Source organism: Siniperca chuatsi, linkage group LG1, assembly GCF_020085105.1.
Source record: "Siniperca chuatsi isolate FFG_IHB_CAS linkage group LG1, ASM2008510v1, whole genome shotgun sequence".
Lineage (NCBI taxonomy): Eukaryota > Metazoa > Chordata > Actinopteri > Centrarchiformes > Sinipercidae > Siniperca > Siniperca chuatsi.
Window position 1 is genome coordinate 1467501 of NC_058042.1, and position 21477 is coordinate 1488977.

The 21477-nt window shown below is 40.9% G+C and overlaps 3 protein-coding genes and 1 long non-coding RNA gene across 4 annotated transcripts in view; 2 read left to right on the forward strand and 2 right to left on the reverse strand.

Moving 5' to 3' along the window:
- Positions 1 to 660, reverse strand: part of LOC122876237 (membrane progestin receptor beta-like) — a 3655-nt gene extending 2995 nt beyond the window's left edge. Inside the window, exons 1-2 of the mRNA XM_044196294.1 lie at positions 370 to 660; positions 169 to 281 (exon numbers count right to left, since the gene is read on the reverse strand). Of these exons, the coding sequence (XP_044052229.1) occupies positions 169 to 281; positions 370 to 654 (398 nt within the window). The 5' untranslated portion in view covers positions 655 to 660. The remainder of the gene's footprint in view (positions 1 to 168; positions 282 to 369) is intronic.
- Positions 1 to 4037, forward strand: part of LOC122876248 — a 5348-nt gene extending 1311 nt beyond the window's left edge. The window contains exons 2-3 of the long non-coding RNA XR_006378046.1: positions 175 to 296; positions 3901 to 4037. This is a non-coding gene — a long non-coding RNA (uncharacterized LOC122876248). The remainder of the gene's footprint in view (positions 1 to 174; positions 297 to 3900) is intronic.
- Positions 681 to 6954, reverse strand: il17a/f2 (interleukin 17a/f2). Its single transcript, XM_044196284.1, has 3 exons — positions 6275 to 6954; positions 3895 to 4058; positions 681 to 2767 (listed from the first exon to the last, which is right to left on the reverse strand). Exons 1-3 carry the CDS (start codon positions 6305 to 6307, stop codon positions 2533 to 2535), a joined length of 432 nt encoding a protein of 143 aa, XP_044052219.1. The 5' UTR covers positions 6308 to 6954; the 3' UTR covers positions 681 to 2532.
- An 11742-nt stretch (positions 6955 to 18696) lies between these two features.
- Positions 18697 to 21441, forward strand: il17a/f1 (interleukin 17a/f1). The gene is made up of 3 exons (XM_044201246.1): positions 18697 to 19091; positions 19692 to 19921; positions 20137 to 21441. The coding sequence occupies exons 1-3, from the start codon at positions 19059 to 19061 to the stop codon at positions 20393 to 20395; spliced, it is 522 nt and encodes a 173-aa protein (XP_044057181.1). The 5' UTR covers positions 18697 to 19058; the 3' UTR covers positions 20396 to 21441.
- Positions 21442 to 21477: the final 36 nt, after the last annotated feature.

The window sequence follows — 21477 nt, forward strand, 5'->3', positions numbered from 1 at the left end:
GATGGTGGCGCTAGATGGAAAGTCAGAGGATCAGCAGAGTTATTACAGTTCATCCTGAGGGGAGCATGAACGATGAAGCACGTCTCATCACAGTCCAGCTGCTGCTGATGCTTCAGTCTGAACAAAGTGGTCGAAATATTAACATGTAAAGCTTTTTTGTTGGCTCACCTGCAGCTCAGGTATGTGACAGCTGACAAAACGTAGAGGACCAGAGGCAGCGAGGAGACGTCCACAGAAAACCCCTGACCTTCGGGACCCTGCAGCCGAAAACCCAGGATCCCCTGAGGAGGTCAAAGGTCAGACAGCAGGAGGTCAAGCACAAAGCTTTCAAACACGCGGAGGTCAAACAGCTGTGTAAGCGTTTAGTACCCCTCCCTGCAGGACGGTGAACATCATGAACCTCATCACCACGCAGACGGCGGCCAGCAGGTGGCTCCACACGTTCAGAGTCTCGTTGTGGATCTGGAAGAGGCTGAGGGCGTAACAACGCCACGACAGGCCCACGGGACGGTACCCAGACAGGATGAACCGCTCCTGAAACAGAGGGGGGACGTCCACGTCTCGGACGGTGGGGGGGAGGGAGGGGAGGAGGCGGTGAAGCAGAGGGAGGAAGGTGAGGCACAGCGAGGGCGGGGCGAACGACACCTGAGGCATGATGGGAGAGGGTCCTGAGTTCGTCTCGTTGTTCTGTACGAAGCTGAAACAATTCAAAGAAATCCTAAAATCAGGCGTGTAGGAGGTTAGACAGGTGTGCAGGCAACAACACTGGCTTCTTCTTCACAGCCATAGCTGCTGAGGCTCATGGGTATAGTAGTATTTAGCGGCGTCTGTCAGAATACAACCTTATAGCCTGGTTACATCATCCAGGAGACTCCTGTGTTTCTATGTTGATGATTAAAGAAAAGAAAAACACCTGTGTAATCTTCCAGCTCCTGCCAGGTAACTGTTAAATCTGATTAGTTAATGAAGAAAAAGAAGGTGACAAGACAGCGAAACAAACATGTAACTATTTAACTAAAGAGTTCGAGTTACAGTTGTTTTATACGTTTCTCAACTGACGCTAACTAAAAATACTGGCCCGTTTCTACAAACAAACAAACCTTTAAGAGGATCGGAAAGAAAACCTCTTCAGAGAAATAGAAAAAAAGCGCTAAATGACAGTAAGAAGGTCAGAGGTCAGAGGTCACAGCAGCCGACAGACAACGGAGGAAACGAACCTACCTGAGTTCGTTCTCTCTTTGGGCTTCAGGATGTGAGCAGCTGCTACACAGCAGGCGGCGTTTCCTGTCAGCGTGGTATTTCTGTGAGAGTCGCTGACCTGCATGGTGACACACACACACACACACACACACACACACACACACACACACACACACACACACACACACACACACACGCGCGCGTCTAACCTCCACAATGTGTTCTTGTTTTCAGCTAATTCCAGCTGATTTCAGCCTGAATGAGTTTTTCTTCGCAGAGGATTTCAGTCGTCATGAGACTCGACACACTGCTGACACACACACTGACACACACACTGACACACACCTCGCTGCAGCACACAGTCAGCCACAGTCTGTTCACCTGCTCTGCAGAAGTGTTTAAGAGGCTTAAAATCAGTGTTTAAATCAAATTTGTTGATTTATATTATGCTTTATATTATGACTTACCAGCACTCATTAATTCAGTAATAGAAACGTGAATGAAGCAACCGGAACTATAATATTTAAACTTCATTGGATTGAATAAATCCTAATAACCATGCAGACACATTACTGTAACGGAGGAGCCATTATTCAATGAAAAAATGTATTTAGAACTGGTTTTCCATCGTCTGAGCTTCCACTGGAGCATCTCGCTGCGTCCTCTTCTTCTGCGATGCTTTAACGGCAGCGGCTGGAGGATCAGCTCCACCGGCCGTTCACCTCCATCAGTCAACTCGGTCGCAACTCCAGTCAGCTCCAAGGTTTTCTGATAACTTAAAATAAAAGACAAAAGAAACTGGGACCTTGAAGGCTTCGCAGTTTAACACTCTGAAACGGGCCGTTTTACATAGTGAGTACTTTTACTTCTGATACTTCTGCTGGTAATACTCAAGTAGAATTTCAAATGCAGGACTTTTACTTGTAACACAGTATTTTTTAAAGTACTTCTTCCACCACTGCCTGGTGCGTAAAGATAGCGGAGTGGACAAAAGATCTCTGGGTGAGACGCTCAGCACAATGTGAACCTACCAATGTTTTTTACCCACTAGTGGTGCAGATCTTAGAATAGCAAAGTTTAAACAGTTTAATTATACTTTGAAGAATCTTTTTATTAGATCAAATGACATCACTGTTTTTATCTGTATACACACAGGGTTGATACAGTAGCAGACTCGATACTAGACACCATCCAATACTTCAACAAGGCGAATTATGGACTCCACAGAGTTAGATCAACAAATATTAAATGTTATATTTATATATTTTTTTGTAAATGTATTCCCTTTTGTTTTCATTCCCCGCCGTTGGTTCAGGTTCTAGTTCTGCAGGTTCAGTTTTGGTTGGTTTTGGCCAAGACACAGGTACAGCCGACAGCCACAGAGCGGTATGATGCGGTGTAGCAGCGTCCCCCGTCCTGCCGCTTCAGGACCAGGACGTTCTGGTAGATGGGGACTGAGTTCAGGTTGTGTCCGTCTGTCTGTCCGGGGTTGGGACTGGAACAGAAGCTGCTGCTGCACTCGGCCTCCCAGAGAGTGGAGGGGATCTGGTTCTTCACCGTGGACGACCTGAACAAACAGCAGCAATGGAGTGGTGTGTTTACAACAAGAACAGCGGCGTCTGTGCTGGTGCTGCTCAGATATGGAGTCCCACAGGGAACAAAAATCACTAAGATGCTGATGAATCAGGAAACAGACATCATCATTAAAGCAAGAAGGAACATGTGAACAGAATAATTAAATGTTGGACAGAAAAAATATGCTAAAGAGGTTTTGAAAAACAGATTTTTAAAAATAATTTTATGGGCGTTAGCAAAATGATATCTTAAAATCTGATTGGCTGCAGGGGATTTAATGTAAATATATATGAAGAAAAGAAAAATACAATGTTAATCTCCGTATTATTTATGCATTAAACCTTCTTAAAATAATGTTCAGTTTCCTTGATGGAGACACTTTACGATGGATTTTGTTTTATTTGCATGTTTACTACATAAAGCTCTGCCCTTTCCTGCCTCATCTCTTACTAATGTGTGATTCAGTCTTTTTCGGAGAATATGAACTGTAAATAAACGTGCAGAGGAAGTGGAAGTCGTCAGGCTGCGTAATCACAACAACCTCAGTCTGGATGGGAGCTGGCCAGTGAGAGGACTGTTGAGAGGGATTTTAAACAAAAACTATAAAAAAATAAAAATACAACTCTGAAAAGTGAAAGGACATGGCCCCCAGTGGAAGTGACACCCTTGGATAAATGTAATTAGTTTATTTATTTGCACAAATAACAAGACAGAAGAGAACATGATGCATGAAAGGAGCACAGAAGATTGTGCTGGTGAGATAAAAAAAAAAACCAAAATGCCTTTAAAAAGACATCTCAAGAAAAAAAAGTTTAAGTAATGGATTAAAATTTTATTCAAAGATTTATTACTTTTTCGTGAATCTTTTTTATTAGTGTCAGGTTCATATTATTAAATTTTTCTGTTTCTGACATTTACTCTTTAGTTTTGTTAAGCACTCAGGTTTATTTGTGTTTTCAGTTTCATATTTGCTGTTATATTTGCCTTTAGTTTGACTTTAAAGTCATCATCAGGATGCTTATTAAAGGTCCAGACATTCATTCACTCATTAACCCACTTCATCCAGTCACTCATCGGTTCTTTGATTCATGTATTTCCTGTCTGTGTTGTCACCCTGACCTCCAGCTCCACGGTGACAGCGATCTGCCGTGGATGTTCCCGTTTCCTTCAGACAAGGAGGAGACCTCTGAGGAGAACGCCAACATGGAGTCACAACCAGGGGGAGGAGGAGGAGCTTTAACCCTGGAGGAGGAGCAGACGACCCACAACACACTGCAACATACCTGAGGAGAGATTATTACCGTACGATAAAGGGTTATTGCGCAGAATATTAGATGCATACATTGTTGTTGACAGGTCAGGTCAGACGGTAGAGTCTCACAGGTCCAGTCGTTTACACAGCTGCTGTGTTTTCTCTTAAATTTGGGCAGAAATGAGGAACAAAGTTTAAAGTTTCTTCTCCAACCAGTGGTGTAAAGTCATTTACCCAGCACTTTAGTACAATTCCAAAGTACTTTACTTGAGTATTTTAATTTAATGCTACTTTATACTTCGAATCCACCATATTTCAGAGGTAAATATTGTTCTTTTTACTCCACTACATACATACTATATATATCCTATACGATACAATGCATTGTTATACGGTAAATTAAACCAGCTGACAGTATATAACATGAGTAAACTTAGCTCTACCTCAGACTGCTGCAATATTTAAATGCTGCTTGCATTTAATGCATTAATAAAAACAATCCAATAGTAAAACATATAAAAATGTAACACTGACAGAGCCCATTGTGGTGTGTAATGAGTACTTTTACTTTCATACTTTGAGTACATTTTGCTATTGAGTACTGAGTATTTTAAAATTGTGATTTGATACTTTTACTTAAAGGTCCAGTGTGGAGGATTTAGTAACATCTAGCGGTGAAATTACAGTTTGCAGCCATTTGAACACCGCTCGCCTCGCCCTCCCCTTCCCAGCGTGTAGGAGAAACTACGGTAGCCACGAAACTCGCGAAAAAATGCAAACGGTCCTCTCTAGAGCCCGTATTTGATTTGTCCGTTCTGGGCTACTGTAGAAACATGGCGGTGCAACATGGCGGCCTCCGTAGAAGGGGACCCGCTCCCTCTGTAGATATAAAAGGCTTATTCTAAGGTAACAAAAACACAACGGTTCTTATTTTCAGGCGATTAAACACTGATGAAAACATACTTAATATTATATTCCATTTCTGCCAGTAGCTCACACAAACTTGAATGAATGAAATTCAAATTTCTCCTTGTTGTTAATGACAGTTTTGAACAAATAAGTACCAATTAGGGAGATATTTATTGGAATTTAACAAGCGTGGTTATGCAGTCACTCGAATAAAGTTGACTTGGTATAAACCAAAAAAAAAAAAAAAAGAAATTCGTGTAATCATGATGATTAGTTGATTTTATTGGGGACCAAAACTGTTTTTCACCTGAGTAGTTGGATGTGTTAAAGATACAGAACACAAGTTATTAATATGATTACGAGGAAACTCAGAAAATATTATAAGAACATGCAGAAATATTTCAGAAAGAAATTGCTCACTGGCTTTTTAGGGAAAGTGAAGGTGACTCAACGTTTAGTCTAATGTGGCAGAAATTACACTGGTTTTGACATTTCATTGATTTATTATGTATTGTATTGTATACATTTTACTTATTTATTAAAATTATTTTGTATCTCTTGAACCCTGATTTTCGTCCTAAATATCTTTCTATAAATTTAGATAGAAGATATAAATATGATAAATGGACTGTTCTTGTATAGCACCTTTCTACCACTCAAAGCGCTTCACACACTACACGTCACGTTCACACACAGATGGCAGATGCTAACTGCTCATCAGTACAAAGAAACTAACTAATCGTTCACACACCGATGGCACAGCCCTCAGGCTCAGCCCTCAGGCTCAGCCCTCAGGCTCAGCCCTCAGGCTCAGCCCTCAGGCTCAGCCCTCAGGCTCAGCCCTCAGGCTCAGCCCTCAGGCTCAGTGTCTTGCCCAAGGACACTTCGACACGTGGGCTGAGGGAAGCTGGGATCGAACCTGCGACCTTACGATTGGTGGACGATCCGCTCTACCACTAAGCCACAGTGTGACAAAATGTGACATATATATCAGATAGACTGCTATGGATATATTACAAGCTATGTGTGTTTGAACGATGCTCAGCCAAACAGCGCGAGCCTGTAAAGATCAGTGTTCATCGTGGCTGCAATGGTTAATCTGTGCCATGTATCATTTTGTATCAGTTATCTCATAGTTTAGTTTTGTCTTATTAAGATTTTTATCAGTTGATGGCAGCTGATAATCAGCATAGCCTGATAATCAGACTGAATTGCCATTTCATTGCACTACTGAACTGGCAATTTGAACTATCAGAGATGTGGTCTGGGAGCAGAGTAAGTAATCGCAGATCGATCTGCGTGTCATAAGTTCTTATTGTTAATAAAGTCGATGCTCACCAGCAGAGTGCAGACGCCGTGTCTCAGCTTCATGTTGTCGGTGTGGTCCTGTCCAGCTTCTGCGTGCGACTGCTCTGAGTTCAGGTATATTTATGAAGATCTGTGACCCTCAGATCTGATAACAGCAGATCTCTGAGCTGATAACCAGACGGTGAAATGAGAGGGGAGCTTCCTGTTATCTCTGATGAAAGTCTGATGAAAGTCTGTGATCAACAGTTTGTGATTGACACGTTTTCTTCACCGATAACATCTCTGACAGACAGATAGTCAAACAGCAGAAACCGCTCAGGACAACAGGCTGAGCTGACATTTCTTCTGATTCCCACCCACCCGCTTTATTTTCTATTCTATTTTCAATCCCAAAGTTTCCGAAGACACTAAATATGTCAGAGTGAAGTTTGTGAATGTGTCTAAAATGATGCACAAGACAAATAAATTTCCATCTGATCGAATAGCGCAGCCATAAAAACACGGAAACATTCAATATTTCACAATGGTGGAATCATAAAGCTTTAATGAAGAGTTATATGGAAGGAGGTGAGGAAGGAAATGACTTATTAAATAGCCTACTTATTAGACTCTTCTTCATGTTTTTTTCCTGTTGACTGTAGATAGTATTAATATTAACACCTGCTTGAATTATGCTCTCAGTCATTATTCTGATGTTTTTGTTTTGTATAAAAACAAGACTAAGTCTACAGCCATGCCAGCAACTCTGTGAGGCTGTAGGCCTACTTAGCTAAATGCTAATGTCAGCATGCTAACATGCTCACAATGACAATGCTAATATGTTGACCTTTAGCAGGTATAATGTACAGACATCGCACAATACACTGGTGCAGTTGATCCTTAAACTTTCCATCTAGGACACTTCTACTTCCAGCCATTCTGCGGAATGGGCGACCAATGAGCATTAAGATGATTAACCCTACAGTTAGCTTTAAGTCCTCATTGAAAAAATGGTCCCTCATGAATTAGCAGCGTGGAAGAGTAGTGTTGTAAGGGACAATGCTCGACGATGTGTCCACTATCAGGAATTGGACGACGGGCCTCTGTGAAAATCACAAAGTTTTTCCCTGGAAACACCTGATGGTTTGACGAATACCTGGAGCAGTCATTACCGTCCCATAAAGTTCTTATGCAATGGAAATGTTGTTCACTACTCCAGCAAATAGGATGAACGCTAAATACGACTTGGCAACGGGAGATATTTCCAGTCCGCTGAGCTCATAGAACCAGAGCTAGCTCAGCTCTGAGCCAGAAAGCTAACGTCATGCTAGCGAGATTCAAAGTCAATAACATTGCGTTCGGTTGACAAACAGTAAATATAATTTGACAGTATGTTTAACAACAAGACCAGCCATGTCATTGTCCCCAAATCAATATCAAGACTTTCACGAACAATCGATAGTCCGTGTGCGCTGTCGGCTGCGGCCTGAAGTAGCGAGTTGAATAGCGAATGGGAGGTGAGATGATGCTTAAGTGAAGGTATCAGTAAGTTCAGAGGGGCAGTGTACTTCCTGCAGTCGCCATCCCGCGGTGTTCAGAGGGCGACGCTCGGTGTTGTCAGTAAGAAATTCAAATTCTTAGACTGTTTCACTGGAACTACTTAGTAGGTGTCCATTAATTCCCGATAATGGAGCCAATCAGAATTGAGTATTCACCCAGACCATGGTATAAGAGGCTGTTGTATATTGTTATGATTGTATGGATTAATTTAACTTCATGTATTGTATAGTGAATATTGTGATTGGAAGATTTGTGATGAAATATTTATTAGGACGATGTTCCAGGTATTGTTTTTCAGTTGAGGAATTTGGGAGGAGTACGGTATTTTATCAGAACTGTATATTGGAATGTTTATGGATTAATATCGTTGTAAATTGGATTGTGATTGATCTTTCTTTTCAAATGAAATATGTATGTTTAGAAGCTGCTAGCAGCCTATTGGCCGCCTTTTCGTGATGCTCCTAGATAGGGGGCTATCTCCCCAAGAAAGGACCACAATGGAAATAAGCCTTTGGGCTTTATTGTGTTTTTATCCTTTTGATGATTTGTGTATCTGGGGCATCTCTGGACAGAGGGGCCACTTTTATATTAATGATCAATAAAGAAGTTCAATCAATCAATCAAAAGCAATGTCTATCAAATGGTAAGAGCTCAACCAGGTGTTTAGTCACATGCCCGGCGGCAGGAAGTAGACATGCATTAAAACATTAAGCGACAAGTACATTTCAAACTAAAAGCATGCAAACAAAAGCAAGCACAGCAATAAAAACATTTAAAACACAATATATAAAATCATGCAATATAAGATACAAATCATAAAAACATAAATATAAGAAGACAAATTTAACCAATACTTCTGCCGTGCGACTGAACGGTGTATGTACTGTACAACCTATTAGTTTTACTTTTCTTGCTTCATATTGTATGTTGTAGATGCTCATAATGTATTAAAATTTGTATAGTGTCTTATCTATGCATCTGTCGCACTTCCTGTTGCTGTCTCGACACTTCAGTTTCTCTGCGTGGGATCAATAAAGTTGTTTTCTAAGTTATCCTCTTCTGTCTGTTTTTACTGTCAGTGCGCTTCAGTTTGGTTGTTTCTTACTAAACTAAATATTTTGTAAGAGATGCTGAAGGAACATTGATGTCACATGCTGAATAATTTGTGAACAGAGGATGCACCATTTATTTTTTATATTTTTTCTCTCAAAGTGCGCAATAAAAGTTTATTAAACCACATTAGACAGATAGAAACAATAAAAAGAAGTTTTTGTGTTCACTGTGGAGGAGATGAGAAGCTCATTCTGATCAATTACAAATATATATGCTTACTTGAAATATATAAGAAATACATTTCTGCCTTTAAGATCAATCTCAGATATTTGTAAAAGCAGAAACTGGATTTTATTTGGACGATTCAGAATTTTTATTTCAGAATTTTAAATTGTATAAACTGTATTTTCGAGTGCTGAAGTTTCAGTATATTTTCTAAATTTGTGTTTGAGGATTTGAACCTGAATTTTGTTTGGAATAACTCAATAATCAGCTCTTCAAACTTAGATTCGTACTTTGATTTTCTTTTAACATTTATATTTAATATTCAATTAACGGATACTTGTTTTAAACATGCACACCAGAGTTTCTCAACCTCAGGGCCTGGACGCCACCGTGGGTCACAAGAGATGTCTAAATATCTTTTCACCACAAATGTGATATTTTCAAATGAAAACACATTTATTTTTAAAATAAAGACATTCATATCTGTCTTAGCTTGTAAGTGCATTATATTTTAATAGGAACCAGTTTGACTTCTGGGATGTTGTGTTAAAGATCAATTTAAATATGTATATGTAGTCACTGTTCACATGACGTCTGGCAGCAGTAGCTCAGAGCGTCGAGAGGGTTGCTGGTTCGATTCCCTGCTTCTCCTGCTCACATGTAGATGTAAGTGTTGCTTTATGTAAAGGAGAATAAATGTGATTAATGCAGTTTTACTGTCGGAGGACAACAACCCAGAATTGTTTTGTTCTTCAAAAAAGAGAAGAAATTAAAAGATTTTAAATGAAAAAAAAAACACATAGGGCCTTTAATACAGCAACAGTTAAACAGCGTTTTACAAAATTTTTAAAGACGATTTTTATGAATAAATAATCATTTATTTCTAACAAACAAATCATTTGCACTGGTGAAAGTCAATAAATTAATTTCCCTAACTGAACCCATCATGCAGACGGCAGTCTGTATTCAGCTTCCTGTTTCCATATATGGAGCTCAGATAGCCTCCCGTGCTGTGGCCCCGCCCCGCACTGTGACATCACAGCGGGGGTGTTGCGTGGTTTTTAGCTGTGATGTGGTCGACGCTGAGGTTTGAACTCTGTCAGTCGTCAGCAGCTTTGCTCTGACCTGATTTGACTCAGAGAGAGGAAACCAGAAGCAATGAGGATTCATCTGAAAAATCAGCAGATTTGAAGCCGCCGCTGGTTACTGTCAGAGCCGTCAGCACTTTTCACACAGACCAGGAAACGTCACCGACCTGAGTCTGTACAGCCAACGTCTACAGCCTCAGCAGCGACACCAGGAGGCTGAAATCATCATTAAAGACCAGAAAACTAAACTGTTGGACCTGAACTGAAGAGACATCCCAACAACTAATCAGTGCTGGAAAGTAATGAAGTACATTTAGCATACGCAAGTGCAATTTTGAAGTACTTGTACATTACTTGAGTATTTATATTTTCTGCTACTTTCTACTTCTACTCCACCACATCTCAGAGGGAAATATTGTACTTTTTACTCCACTACATATACTTTGTAGATTCAAATTAATAATACAAAATATGATCAACAAATAACTGATGATGTAATTTTATTGGTTAGGGTCAGACTTTATTGATCTTGGAGGGAAATTCACAAAATACCCAGCAGTATATTAAGCAGTTAAAAGTAGCTCCACCTTCACCAGCTGCAACATCAAAGTGATGAACACAATAATGCATCGATAATTAGAATCCAATAATATCATATATATTGTTCTGAAACGGGCCGTTCTGCGGAGTAGAGTACTTTTACTTTTCTTCTACTTGTAAAAGAGTATTTCTACACTGATACTGATACTTTTACTTAAGTAAAAGATCTGAACACTTCTTCCAGCACTGACACTAGTTGGACACAAAATGTGAAGTTTGTCCTGAGGGTGGCGCCAGAGGAGACTTCATGTTGTATCTACAATATATAAAATCTGTTGCACTTAGACTTCAGCTGTACTCTGGGCTGCATCTGTGTGGATGTACTGCACATCTATCTGTGTTTTGTATGGCTACTAAAAGTAAGCGTACGTACTGTAAAAACAATTTCCACTCGGCGACAGTAAAGAAACTGCGTGTCCCCAGCTGTGCAATTGTACACAGAGCAACACAGGACAACAACATGGCAGACTATAAACATTTAGTCTTGTCTCAAAACCACCAAGCTATAAAAAAAGACAAAGCGTGGCACATACATTACAGACGGTTGGTTTATACAGCAGCTTCCAGTAATATCTGCTTACATTGTAGTGTGTTATAAACCATTTATTACATGTTTGTATGCTGATTATAAATTCTGGTTTGTTTATACACAGAAATCATACAGGACCCCTCTACAAGACAGGGGGCCACATGATTGCATGATAATGCAGGACCCAGTTGATCATTTCCTCTGCATGGCACGGCTCGACTCGGAGCTGTTCTTTCTTGGTTTTCCATTGGTGAAAGTTGTGGATAGTACCTGGTACCTGGCACGTTTTTTGATATCACCTTGGTCCGAGTTGCAAGCGAGCTGAGTCGACACTAAAAGGTGGAGTAAAAACATTGCAGACCTCTGATTGGTCAGAGAGAATCGTTATCGTCACTTGCGACACGGGACATCCCGCACAAACCTGCTGCCTTCTGCCTTTTCTGAAACAAAGTTTCACCTGTGTGCTCTTGCAGGCACACAGGTGGGTACCCTGGACTAAATACACTGAGGTAAGGGAGACAACGACACACAGGTGCAAACAATCAAGGAAGGGCCAACAATCTAAACAGGAGGGAAAGCAAACAAAGACAGGAAGTAAAACCACAAGACACACAAGGGGAGGAGAATACTACAAAATAAAACAGGAAACAGGACAAAACCCCAGACTATGACAGAACTATCACCAAAGTCTGAATACTTCTTCCACCACTGACACTAGTGGGACGAAAAATGTCCCACTTATTATTATTATCTACTCAAGTACTGTACTTAAGTACAGATTTGAGATTTGAGTGTTTTCTTGTGTTGCCACTTTCTGCTTCTACTCCACCACATCTCAGAGGGAAGTATTGTACTTTTTACTTCACTGCATTTATTACAGCTTTAATCACTAGTTATTTTACAAATTAAGATTTTTACACACAAAACACACAAATAGTTTATAAAATATGATGGTTTTTTTTTATTAATTAAACTCCCCAACAGTTTATACAAGTACAGCTGAAACGATTAGCCGATTAATCAATTAGTTAGTTAGTTGACAGAAAATTAACTGGATGGTTGTTATTTTTCCTGTAAATCCCTTCCTGGCTGCAGCTCCTCAGATGTGCAGATCTGCTGCTTTTCCTCTGAACGACTGTAATAACTGTAATGTTTGTTAATAACGTCGAGCTTTGGACTGTCGGTCGGACACGATGACACGGTGAAGGCGTCGCTTTGGGCTCTGGGTCGTCGTGACGGCGTTTCTCACCGTTTTCACCAGTTTTCCAAACCGATCGATCGATCGGTCGATGGAGAAAAGAATGGGCAGATGGATCCAGAATGAAAAGCATCATCAGCTGCAGTCCGATACAAACCGGTTCAACATGAGCTCCAGCTCCACCAGCTGCAGCAGCAACATCCTGCTTTACATTAATGCACGAGGAATAATAACCTGATGATAGAATATATAACAGCACAGCAGCCACAGGGACGCTGCACTGCTTTAATGCTTTAAGCACTTTCTCCTGATCACACTCTCACACAGCTTTTACATTTTCACTGCAGGACTTTTACTGTAACACAGTGTTTTTACAGTGTTGTATTAGTACTTTTACTGAAGTAAAGAATCTGAATACTTCCTGCATATTTCATCATTCACTGTGGTATTTTATTTCTCTTGTTGTGAAGCACTTTGTACTTTGTTTTGATAAGTGCTCTATAAATAAAGTTTTATTATTATTATTTATATACTTTTCACTGAAGTAAAGAATCTGAATACTTCCTGCGCCGCTGTCAGTCAGAGGGTTTGTGGTTCACAGAGACCACAGCAGAGATTCTTCTTTGTTCAGAAACCCCCCTGCTGCAGCTTCACATTGACCTACGAGTCACTTTATGAAGGTGTTTCCAGTCACCACAGCAGCAGCAGTCCTAGAAAGACGAACACTTCCCTGATCAAACAGACCACACCTCACTGTGAGGATGACACACATACAGCTGAGCCACAACGAGCTGCCTCCTCTGATCTGTCTCTATGGAAACTCTTGTGACCCCCTTTTTTAATTGTTCTCACTGTTTTTTAAAGAGTCACTCTGTGGGTTAGAAGGTACTTTACTTGAGTATTTCCATTTAGTGCTACTTCACTACATTTTAGTTTACTTTTTACTTCAGAACATTTATCTGACAACTATACTAATTACTTTGCAGATTAACAATTTACATACAAAACATGATCAGGTTACAAAATAACAAACCCAGCAGTTTATAAATGAGTAAAGGCTGTAAGTACTTCATCCACAGCTGCAGGACACACACACACAAACATATACACAAACACATACACACACATGTTACAGCATTGAGCTTCCAAATACAATTAACTTTATAGTGACAACATACGTGGATACACACAGGTATGTGTTTAAATGCAGATCATTCAAATCTAGGACTTTATTGCAGCGCAAACACTGTACTGACTTAGAGGGAGTCTGAGTCTGCTTAAAGCTGCTGCTCCTCTTAGAAAGATCTGAGTGTTTTGAGGTGAAAAAGGGTGAAAAGTGGGAATGATGAGCCTTCCCCGTGCTGTGCATCTCTACCGCCTCTCTCACTTCATGGATCAGGGCCGGATCAGGGAGCCCCAGAGCAAACATTTGCTGTTGGGCCGTAGTTGATATTGTCCTTAACTGCTTCCGATTCTTTCACAAACGTGCAATTAAATCAGTTACTTAAAACGTTTGACACAGTGAACCTGGGGCTTTAGGCGTTTTTTGGCCCCTTCATTTGATCCCAAGAGTTACTTGCTTTGTTTGATGGCTTTAAAATAATCTCTTTATGTGATGTCTTTTGTAGTTTCGTGATATTTATATCGTGTCGTCTGTCTCATGTTGTTTGTTTGCAGCTCAGTGAGGTTTTCCTGGTTAAATAAAATCAAAGAAACATGCCTGCCAGTATTTCAGTAAGAATAAATACATTTCAGTGTGGCGACACTCATGTTTCCTTTAATGGCCTGAAAGAGTTTTGATGATGAGTGGACATCAAAGAGAAACTGTTGTGAAATGTTTGGAGGCTATAAACTGGCAGGAAACAGGACGTCTCTCAGATCCCTGATAAGCATCGACCCATCAATCAAACCAGGTCAGAGTCGAGCTGGCAGCGTGGGCTGAAAAAAAAAACACACAACACCCCTGATAGTGATGACGCTGCAATCCGGACCAACCTGACTCACAACACGACTGTAAACCAGGTCAGACTCTGCAACACGCTCACATCCTGCATCACATGACTGCTGCTGCGGACGCAACTCAGCAAATCTAAAACACTCCAACAGAGGTGAAGGCAGAGGGGGCAACCCTGAGCCATTCAGGGGCCCAGGACATGACCAAAATATTGTCATGTTGGGGAGTTTGTCAAGTTGCATCAGACACACGACATTAAAGCAACTGTACGGCAGACTCCCTAGCAACAACTCCCATAGCACCAGTGAGAGCAAGCACGGATTAAGGCTGCAGAGGCCCCTGGGCACAACATCTTGGACAGTCAAGCCGCAAACAGCTGTTTCTACGTTCTACAGATGGCCGTCGCAGGTCTGGTTCAAGTCGAGGTGGGACAGCTGAACTAGTAGTGGCTGCTGGGTCACTGTCCTCGTCTTTGCGATCAATGTTAGCATCGTCCTCGCCAGGCTCTTTCCTAGCGATATCATGATACAGACAGCCAGCAAACCAATCATAATGTTTTTCTCATTTGCAAATAAACTAACTTTGCATTCATTGGTTCATATTTCAACACACACACACACACACACACACACACACACACACACACACTCAATTAATTTATTTGATTTGATAAAAAAAAGAGGCAAAGACAGGATGAGGCCACAGTTGGTGGGGTTTTGAAGGCCCGTGGTGGTCGGAGGCCCACTCGGCCCGGTGGATAACCATGCTTGGGTGAGAGTGAACCACAACAGTAAAGCTGCAGCTGGACGGATAAACAATGTGTTGAAACTCACTATAAAGCTCCGTAAGGCCGAGGAGAGCTTCAGGTTCAACTGTCTGGAGGTTCATCACTACCAGAGACACCTTTCCCGCAGCCGTTGCTTTCTACGTATGACCACACACCTACAGTGCTGTTGGGAACATGTCGGGATACCAGTGTCCTATTTCCCAGCCATGATGCACATAGACTCGCCAGAAAAACATGAATTTATCACATTACCTCTCTGGATTGGCACATCCTGACTTCTTCTGTCTGCACGATGCATTTGATGTGCGCTTTGGGCATCACAGAACGCGGCTGCTGCGTGTTGTGCTTTATGGGGTTTTACTTAAAGGTGAACTCCATTTTCCACCTCAGTGTTTGTTTCCAGGTGTTGGAGAGTTCTGTTGCATACGTTTTAAAGCAGTACAAAGCCTTCAGTGTCTCAGAGGGAGCTGTGTGAAGTCTGATAAATATCCTCAAGTGATGTCACTCGAGTCTGCGTCGGTCGGGGCTGAAGACTACGAGTTTGAAGATGGAACAAATGTGTTGGTGTGGAGTCAGAAAGAAGTGAGCTCAGCAGAGCTCTGCAAAATCGGACTCCACCCAGAATTCCTCACACAGTTTGCTTTAATATGAACTTGATAGTTCTCAATTTACCTTCAAATAACAAGCTATATGAATTAAAGTACAACACCAAAAGTGGCCAAAACTATTTGGACCGCTAAACATTCCCTCCATGTGTGACAGTATCATCATGTTCATTAATGAGCTGCTCTAACAGCCTCCACTGCTCTGCTTTCAGTCTTTCCAGCAGATGTTGAACCACTTGGGTAAACGGACGATCTGGTGACGACCGGTGAGACGAGCCAGGTAGATATACTGCAACAGTCCAAAACGCAAAGACATAAAGTTTCCTATCATACACGACAAAGAAAAGCATCAAATCCTCACGTCTGAGAAGCTGGAACTGCGAAATGTTTGGCGTTTTTGCTTGAAATATTACAGAAACGATTAGTTGATTACCAAAATAGGTGCCAATTAATTTTCTGTCGACCCACTACTCGATTAATCGACTAATCGTTTCAGCTCGTAGTTCCAGTTCATCCCGAAGCTGTTTGGATGGGGTTGAGGTCAGGGGTGGGCGATATGACCTAAAATTTATATCATTATAATATATTATTATATATTTGTTTTTACGGTGACAGTATTATATCACGGTATTACAAAGATAAAAGGGATACTCCACTCAAAACATGATCTCTTTTCACTCCATTGGCAATGTAAGGGAACATATCTTAAGAAACAAAAATGATTCAAATGTTGTGTTTATTGGCTCCAAATAGGAATTAAAATGAGGTAATGGCCTACACGTGTTTTGAGTAGACTGTCCCCTAATGTAGGTCCATTAATAAGATGGTGTAGTTCCTCATTCGTCCAGGAGTGTTCCATCAACCACTGAAAACAGTGTCCAGATGACTACGACTGAAACCTTTTCTACGATGGTTCATTAATAAGCTATACTTAACTTGACAGTTCATGCACTATTAACTTATACCCACTTTGTACTTCACAAAGTATGACCACACACCTACAGTGTTGTTGGGAACATGTCGGGATATGTTAAAAAAAAAAATTGAAGATTCGAAGTAGAGAGAAGAGTTGGTTTGAAAGAGGAGTCAAAGAAGCCATTTTTGTGAAAAAAGAAAACCCCTCTTTGAACAGAAATGGTGGTCTGAGATTCAATCTGCCCAAAGTTTACCACAGTGTATTAACACCGTGGTCAAGCCAATCATATGCTAATCAGGTACTTAACAGTGATGAGGGAGGTGCAGCCAGAAAACAATAGGCCTGATTACTGATTACTGGGCCATCATGGAAACCAAAGAAGGTCAGTTTCAGGTGAAACTAGGCAGAGTAATCAACAGATACTCTGGTAGACTCCTTCCTGAGGGCGGGGCTTAAGTAATCACAGGGTAGCTTAAATTTCTGAGTTCCCGGCCCATTTTTTCACAATTGAGAATGACTTCCAGATGGGAGCCGAAACGTCTTGATTCTGAAAACAGTGTCCAGATGACTACGACTGCAACCTTTTCTACGATAGAATAGAACACTCCTGGACGAATGAGGGACGACACCGTCTTATTTGTACTTCACACTTATTTTATTTTATACTTATACCCACTTGGTACTTAATTTATCTCTCTCAAGTACATTTACATACGGCAGCAACAGACACACATACAGCAGCAGCTGTGGTCTGCCATTCGCAAACATATTACTGGAAATTTTCAAGCAGCATATATCTACTGCGGCAAATATGATTTTGTAAGTGAGCACTGAGAGTTGAAGTGGTTAGTTTCGGTTTATTGTAAAAACAAAGAGCAACCAGTTGTGGGGAAGGAATCGCCGAGAGCAGGTGGGCAGCAAGTGTGTCAGTTTCTGATTGGAGGCCAGCACACACACACACACACACACACACACACACACATAACAATAAAGCCAGCTGAGCTAACTGTTGTAGTATGAAGTTCCACAAAAAGCAACGTGAAAAAACAGTTTTCTGCATCCATCCTACTACTCTGGTTCTCAGATGAGGCTTAACGTTCACAGTTTCTCTTGACTGTCCCTCAATATTACAACGTTAGTCCAACATCGTCCCAGCCATTGGGATAATAGACGCCATAGCCCTGCACTATCCACCGGGTCTTCACTTCCTCAGGTGGTGGGAGTAGATGAAGACTTTTGTGTTGCTTTTTGCAGCCAACAGCAGAGAAATCAGCTACTTTGCTCATAACGTTACCTTCCACATCTTCGTGTTACCGGAGACGGCGTTAGCGAGGAAAATAGTAAGTAAGTTACTGGATGTAACTCCAGTTCTATGAGTACGTGCGTAGCCATCTACCTGCATGTTATCGCAGCCACAGTAAAATCCATGTCGTGGAAGAACGTGACACCGGTGACGCTGACGAAACCGGCATACCGCCCCTAGTTGAGGTCAGGACTCTGTGCAGGCCAACACCAAACTGGGAAAAGCATAAATTTATGGAGCTGCTTTGAGTCATATTCAAACAGGAAAGAGACGCAAACTGTTGACACAAAGATGGAGGAACACTGGTGTCTAAAATATCGTTGCAGGTTTTGGCATTAAGATTTCTCTTGATTCGAGCAAACCAGGAAAAACAGACCAGAAGTGCACTAAAGCGTGAGAAGCCCGTCGAGCAGAAATTTGTGAGAAAGTTTCCCAACAAAGTTTCCCAATGATGAAGTACATTTATATAACGTGATGTTTTACGGCGCAGACTTCACGATGTAGAGGATACGTTGACCTAGAAAATCTGCTGCAACATTTTTGTGCAGAATAATTTCACCTCAGCATCGATTGTGAAAGTGGGTCGACCGTCAGGCTTTGTCATGCAGTCTGGTCTGTGTGGTTTAGAGAGGCGGATCAAAGACACACAGACCGAGAAAGTAAGACAGATGGTGACATCATCAGAGGAAGTCCGACAGCAGCGCTGACTCTGATGCACTGATCAGGATAAAAGTCAGCGCTCAACCCAACGTCCAGCAGAACAACCAGAAGAAGGAGACCACCTGCAACTCCACAAACACCAGCAGAGGACACAGTTCAGGTCTGCACGTCGGCATCGAGTACCATCGGACCTCCAGGTTACAGCTCCTGACCTGAACCTCCAGCAGAGCCTGAGGACCCTGAAGAGTCGGACGCAGTGAAGTCTGAAAGATCTGCAAAAAGACAAAAAACCAGATCTGAATAAGAACCAAAAAGGACAACAAGGACACTCAAAGCGCAAGAGTCCAAACTGTCAGCATGTTTCCAACATCAAACTCCTGCAAAGTGACGGTAAGAGCAGCTTTGATTTCTATCACCTCATTTAAATCTGTGCAAATAATGTTGAGTTCAGGACGAAATATGAAGTTTTAAAAGCCAGAAATCTCAGCATGAACAAATAAGACATTCTGAAATAGATAATTACATCAATACAAAGATCAAAATGTATAAATTAACCAATAAACTGTGAAATTAATTATTAAAACTCAACTCATTATGAAATGTTATTTCATCATTCTGATTTTCAGTAGCAGGGTTTTATAGGAGTTTATTTTTAAATCTGAGGGGCTGCATCGGGGCATGTGATTGGCTGAAAGGCGAGGGTGCCTCAAAAGTCATGAAAAGTGACATTATGATATAAAAATGAACTCTGTTACTATGTTAACAAATATTAAATTAAAATTTCAATTAAAATTTCCTTCAAAAAAGCAAATGTTCTACATTATACTTATATGTGCAATGTCCAAAAATGAATTCATCACATGTTAAATGCTGATTTGTTCATTCGCTTTCATGTGTGATTTCTTACATTTCACATGTGAAATATGTGAAAATCCCATGTTCCTGTCAAAATGCAAGGTCTGAAGGTTAATTTCTCCTCCTCTTCCTCAGGCTGCCTGTGTGGTGGCGATGATGATGATGATGGTGATGATGATGACCACTGAGGCAGCAGCCATGCCGAAAGCTGGCGGCCAATCAAGACACTCAGCGAAGACACACAGGAAGTCCTCTGATGGTGCGGTGGTAGAAACGGTCCCACTGCAGCTTGACCCCAACGCTTTGGTTCCTACCAGAAACATCAGGCCGCTGGAGAACGCCTCCATCTCCCCGTGGGCATACAAGTAAGGAAACACACACACACACACACACACACACACACGCACACACACGCACACACACACACACACACACACACACACACACACACACACACACACAGGAAACCACTCTCGTAAAGGATTTCAGGAGCCAAAATAAAGAAAATGGTCCTTTAATCATAGGATTTAGATTAAGTGATATTTATAGCTTTTTGTCCCTTCTCTCTCTCCGTCCTCAGCATCTCCCGTGATGACTCTCTGTACCCCCCGATGCTGTCAGAGGCTCGTTGTTTGCTGCGCGGCTGTCTGGACTTGGAGGGCCAGGAGGACCTGAGCCTGGAATCCAGACCCATCATGCACCAGGTGCTGCTGCTGCGCCGGGTCAGGTCTGCGGTGGCGGGGTCAGGGGCGGGACACAGCTACCACTATCGGCTGGAGTCCCGCCTCATCGCTGTGGGCTGCACCTGCGTACGACCCATCGTCCAGCACCAACAATGAAGACCAGCAGAGACCAGAACGGCTGTTGGGTCCGGAAGACCAGTACCGCCAGAAAAAAAACTAAAATCTGACTAAAAGTTAAAGTCAAAGTTCTGATTTTGTATAATCTACTTGCGATTTAATAAGTAGAAACTATTACTTTCTATCTCTTTATCATAAACTTATAGTATGATAAAGTTACAATACATCAAGTCAAACATTAGGACATCTCATAATTATGACAATGTGTCACATTATATAATTATTATAACGTGCTAAAGATAACTTACAAACTTACAAAGTGCTTTTCAATAGATAAAAAATGCATAAATCAGAGTGGACGATATAAATAAATAAGATTAAAGAAACAAAATGAAGCTTATTATTAAAAGTAACACCAAAATGTCTGCGAGGAGAGAGAAATAATGAGAAGTATATGATTTAGGGGTGTATGACAATAACTTGTGATTCATCTGAATTCATTTGAAGGAAACGTTCTTTAATATATTGAACTCAAATATTGAATATACCGTGGCTGGAGAATAACCAGAGTCGAGAGTCTCATAATTTAGACATCATACCAAAAATATGACTTAGTATCTCATAAGTTAGTAAGTTAAAATAATGACACATTGTAAGTTAGAGTTAGTAGTTAGTAACTCATGATTTAAACTTAACAATCATCAGAAAACGCATAAGTAACTTATTATTTTCCATTTTTAATCAGTATTTAATCTGTATTTGATTTGACGTGAGGTGAAAGTTTTCCTGCTCGCTGAGTTTGAACATGCTGCTCTGTGATCTGCTGGATGCTGAATTCATCTGTCTTCTTATTCCTTTATTATTTATTTCAATTTCATTTTTTCAATATATCATTTTTGTTTTGTTTTGTTTATATTTTTTAATTTGTATCGAAACAGCAAACAGAAAAGTGGAGATCAGAACATCTACACTCAGGAGCTGAAGTTTAAAAGATTATTATTGGATGTTTTACATTTATTCTGTTGTATTTATGGTTTCAGATTATTTAAATTACCTTTTATTTAAGTGTTTTGATCTTCAGTAGGTATTTATTGGTGATGTTATATTAATGTTAATGTATT

Coding starts and splice junctions, on each gene's coding strand:
- il17a/f2 (XM_044196284.1), bottom strand. CDS start 6,307: ATGAAGCTGAGACACGGCGTCTGCACTCTGCTG. Junction 4,059..6,274: donor ACGGCGTCTGCACTCTGCTG/GTGAGCATCGAC, acceptor ATCTCTCCTCAG/GTATGTTGCAGTGTGTTGTG. Junction 2,768..3,894: donor CTGTCACCGTGGAGCTGGAG/GTCAGGGTGACA, acceptor CTGTTTGTTCAG/GTCGTCCACGGTGAAGAACC.
- il17a/f1 (XM_044201246.1), top strand. CDS start 19,059: ATGTTTCCAACATCAAACTCCTGCAAAGTGACG. Junction 19,092..19,691: donor CAAACTCCTGCAAAGTGACG/GTAAGAGCAGCT, acceptor CCTCTTCCTCAG/GCTGCCTGTGTGGTGGCGAT. Junction 19,922..20,136: donor ATCTCCCCGTGGGCATACAA/GTAAGGAAACAC, acceptor CTCCGTCCTCAG/CATCTCCCGTGATGACTCTC.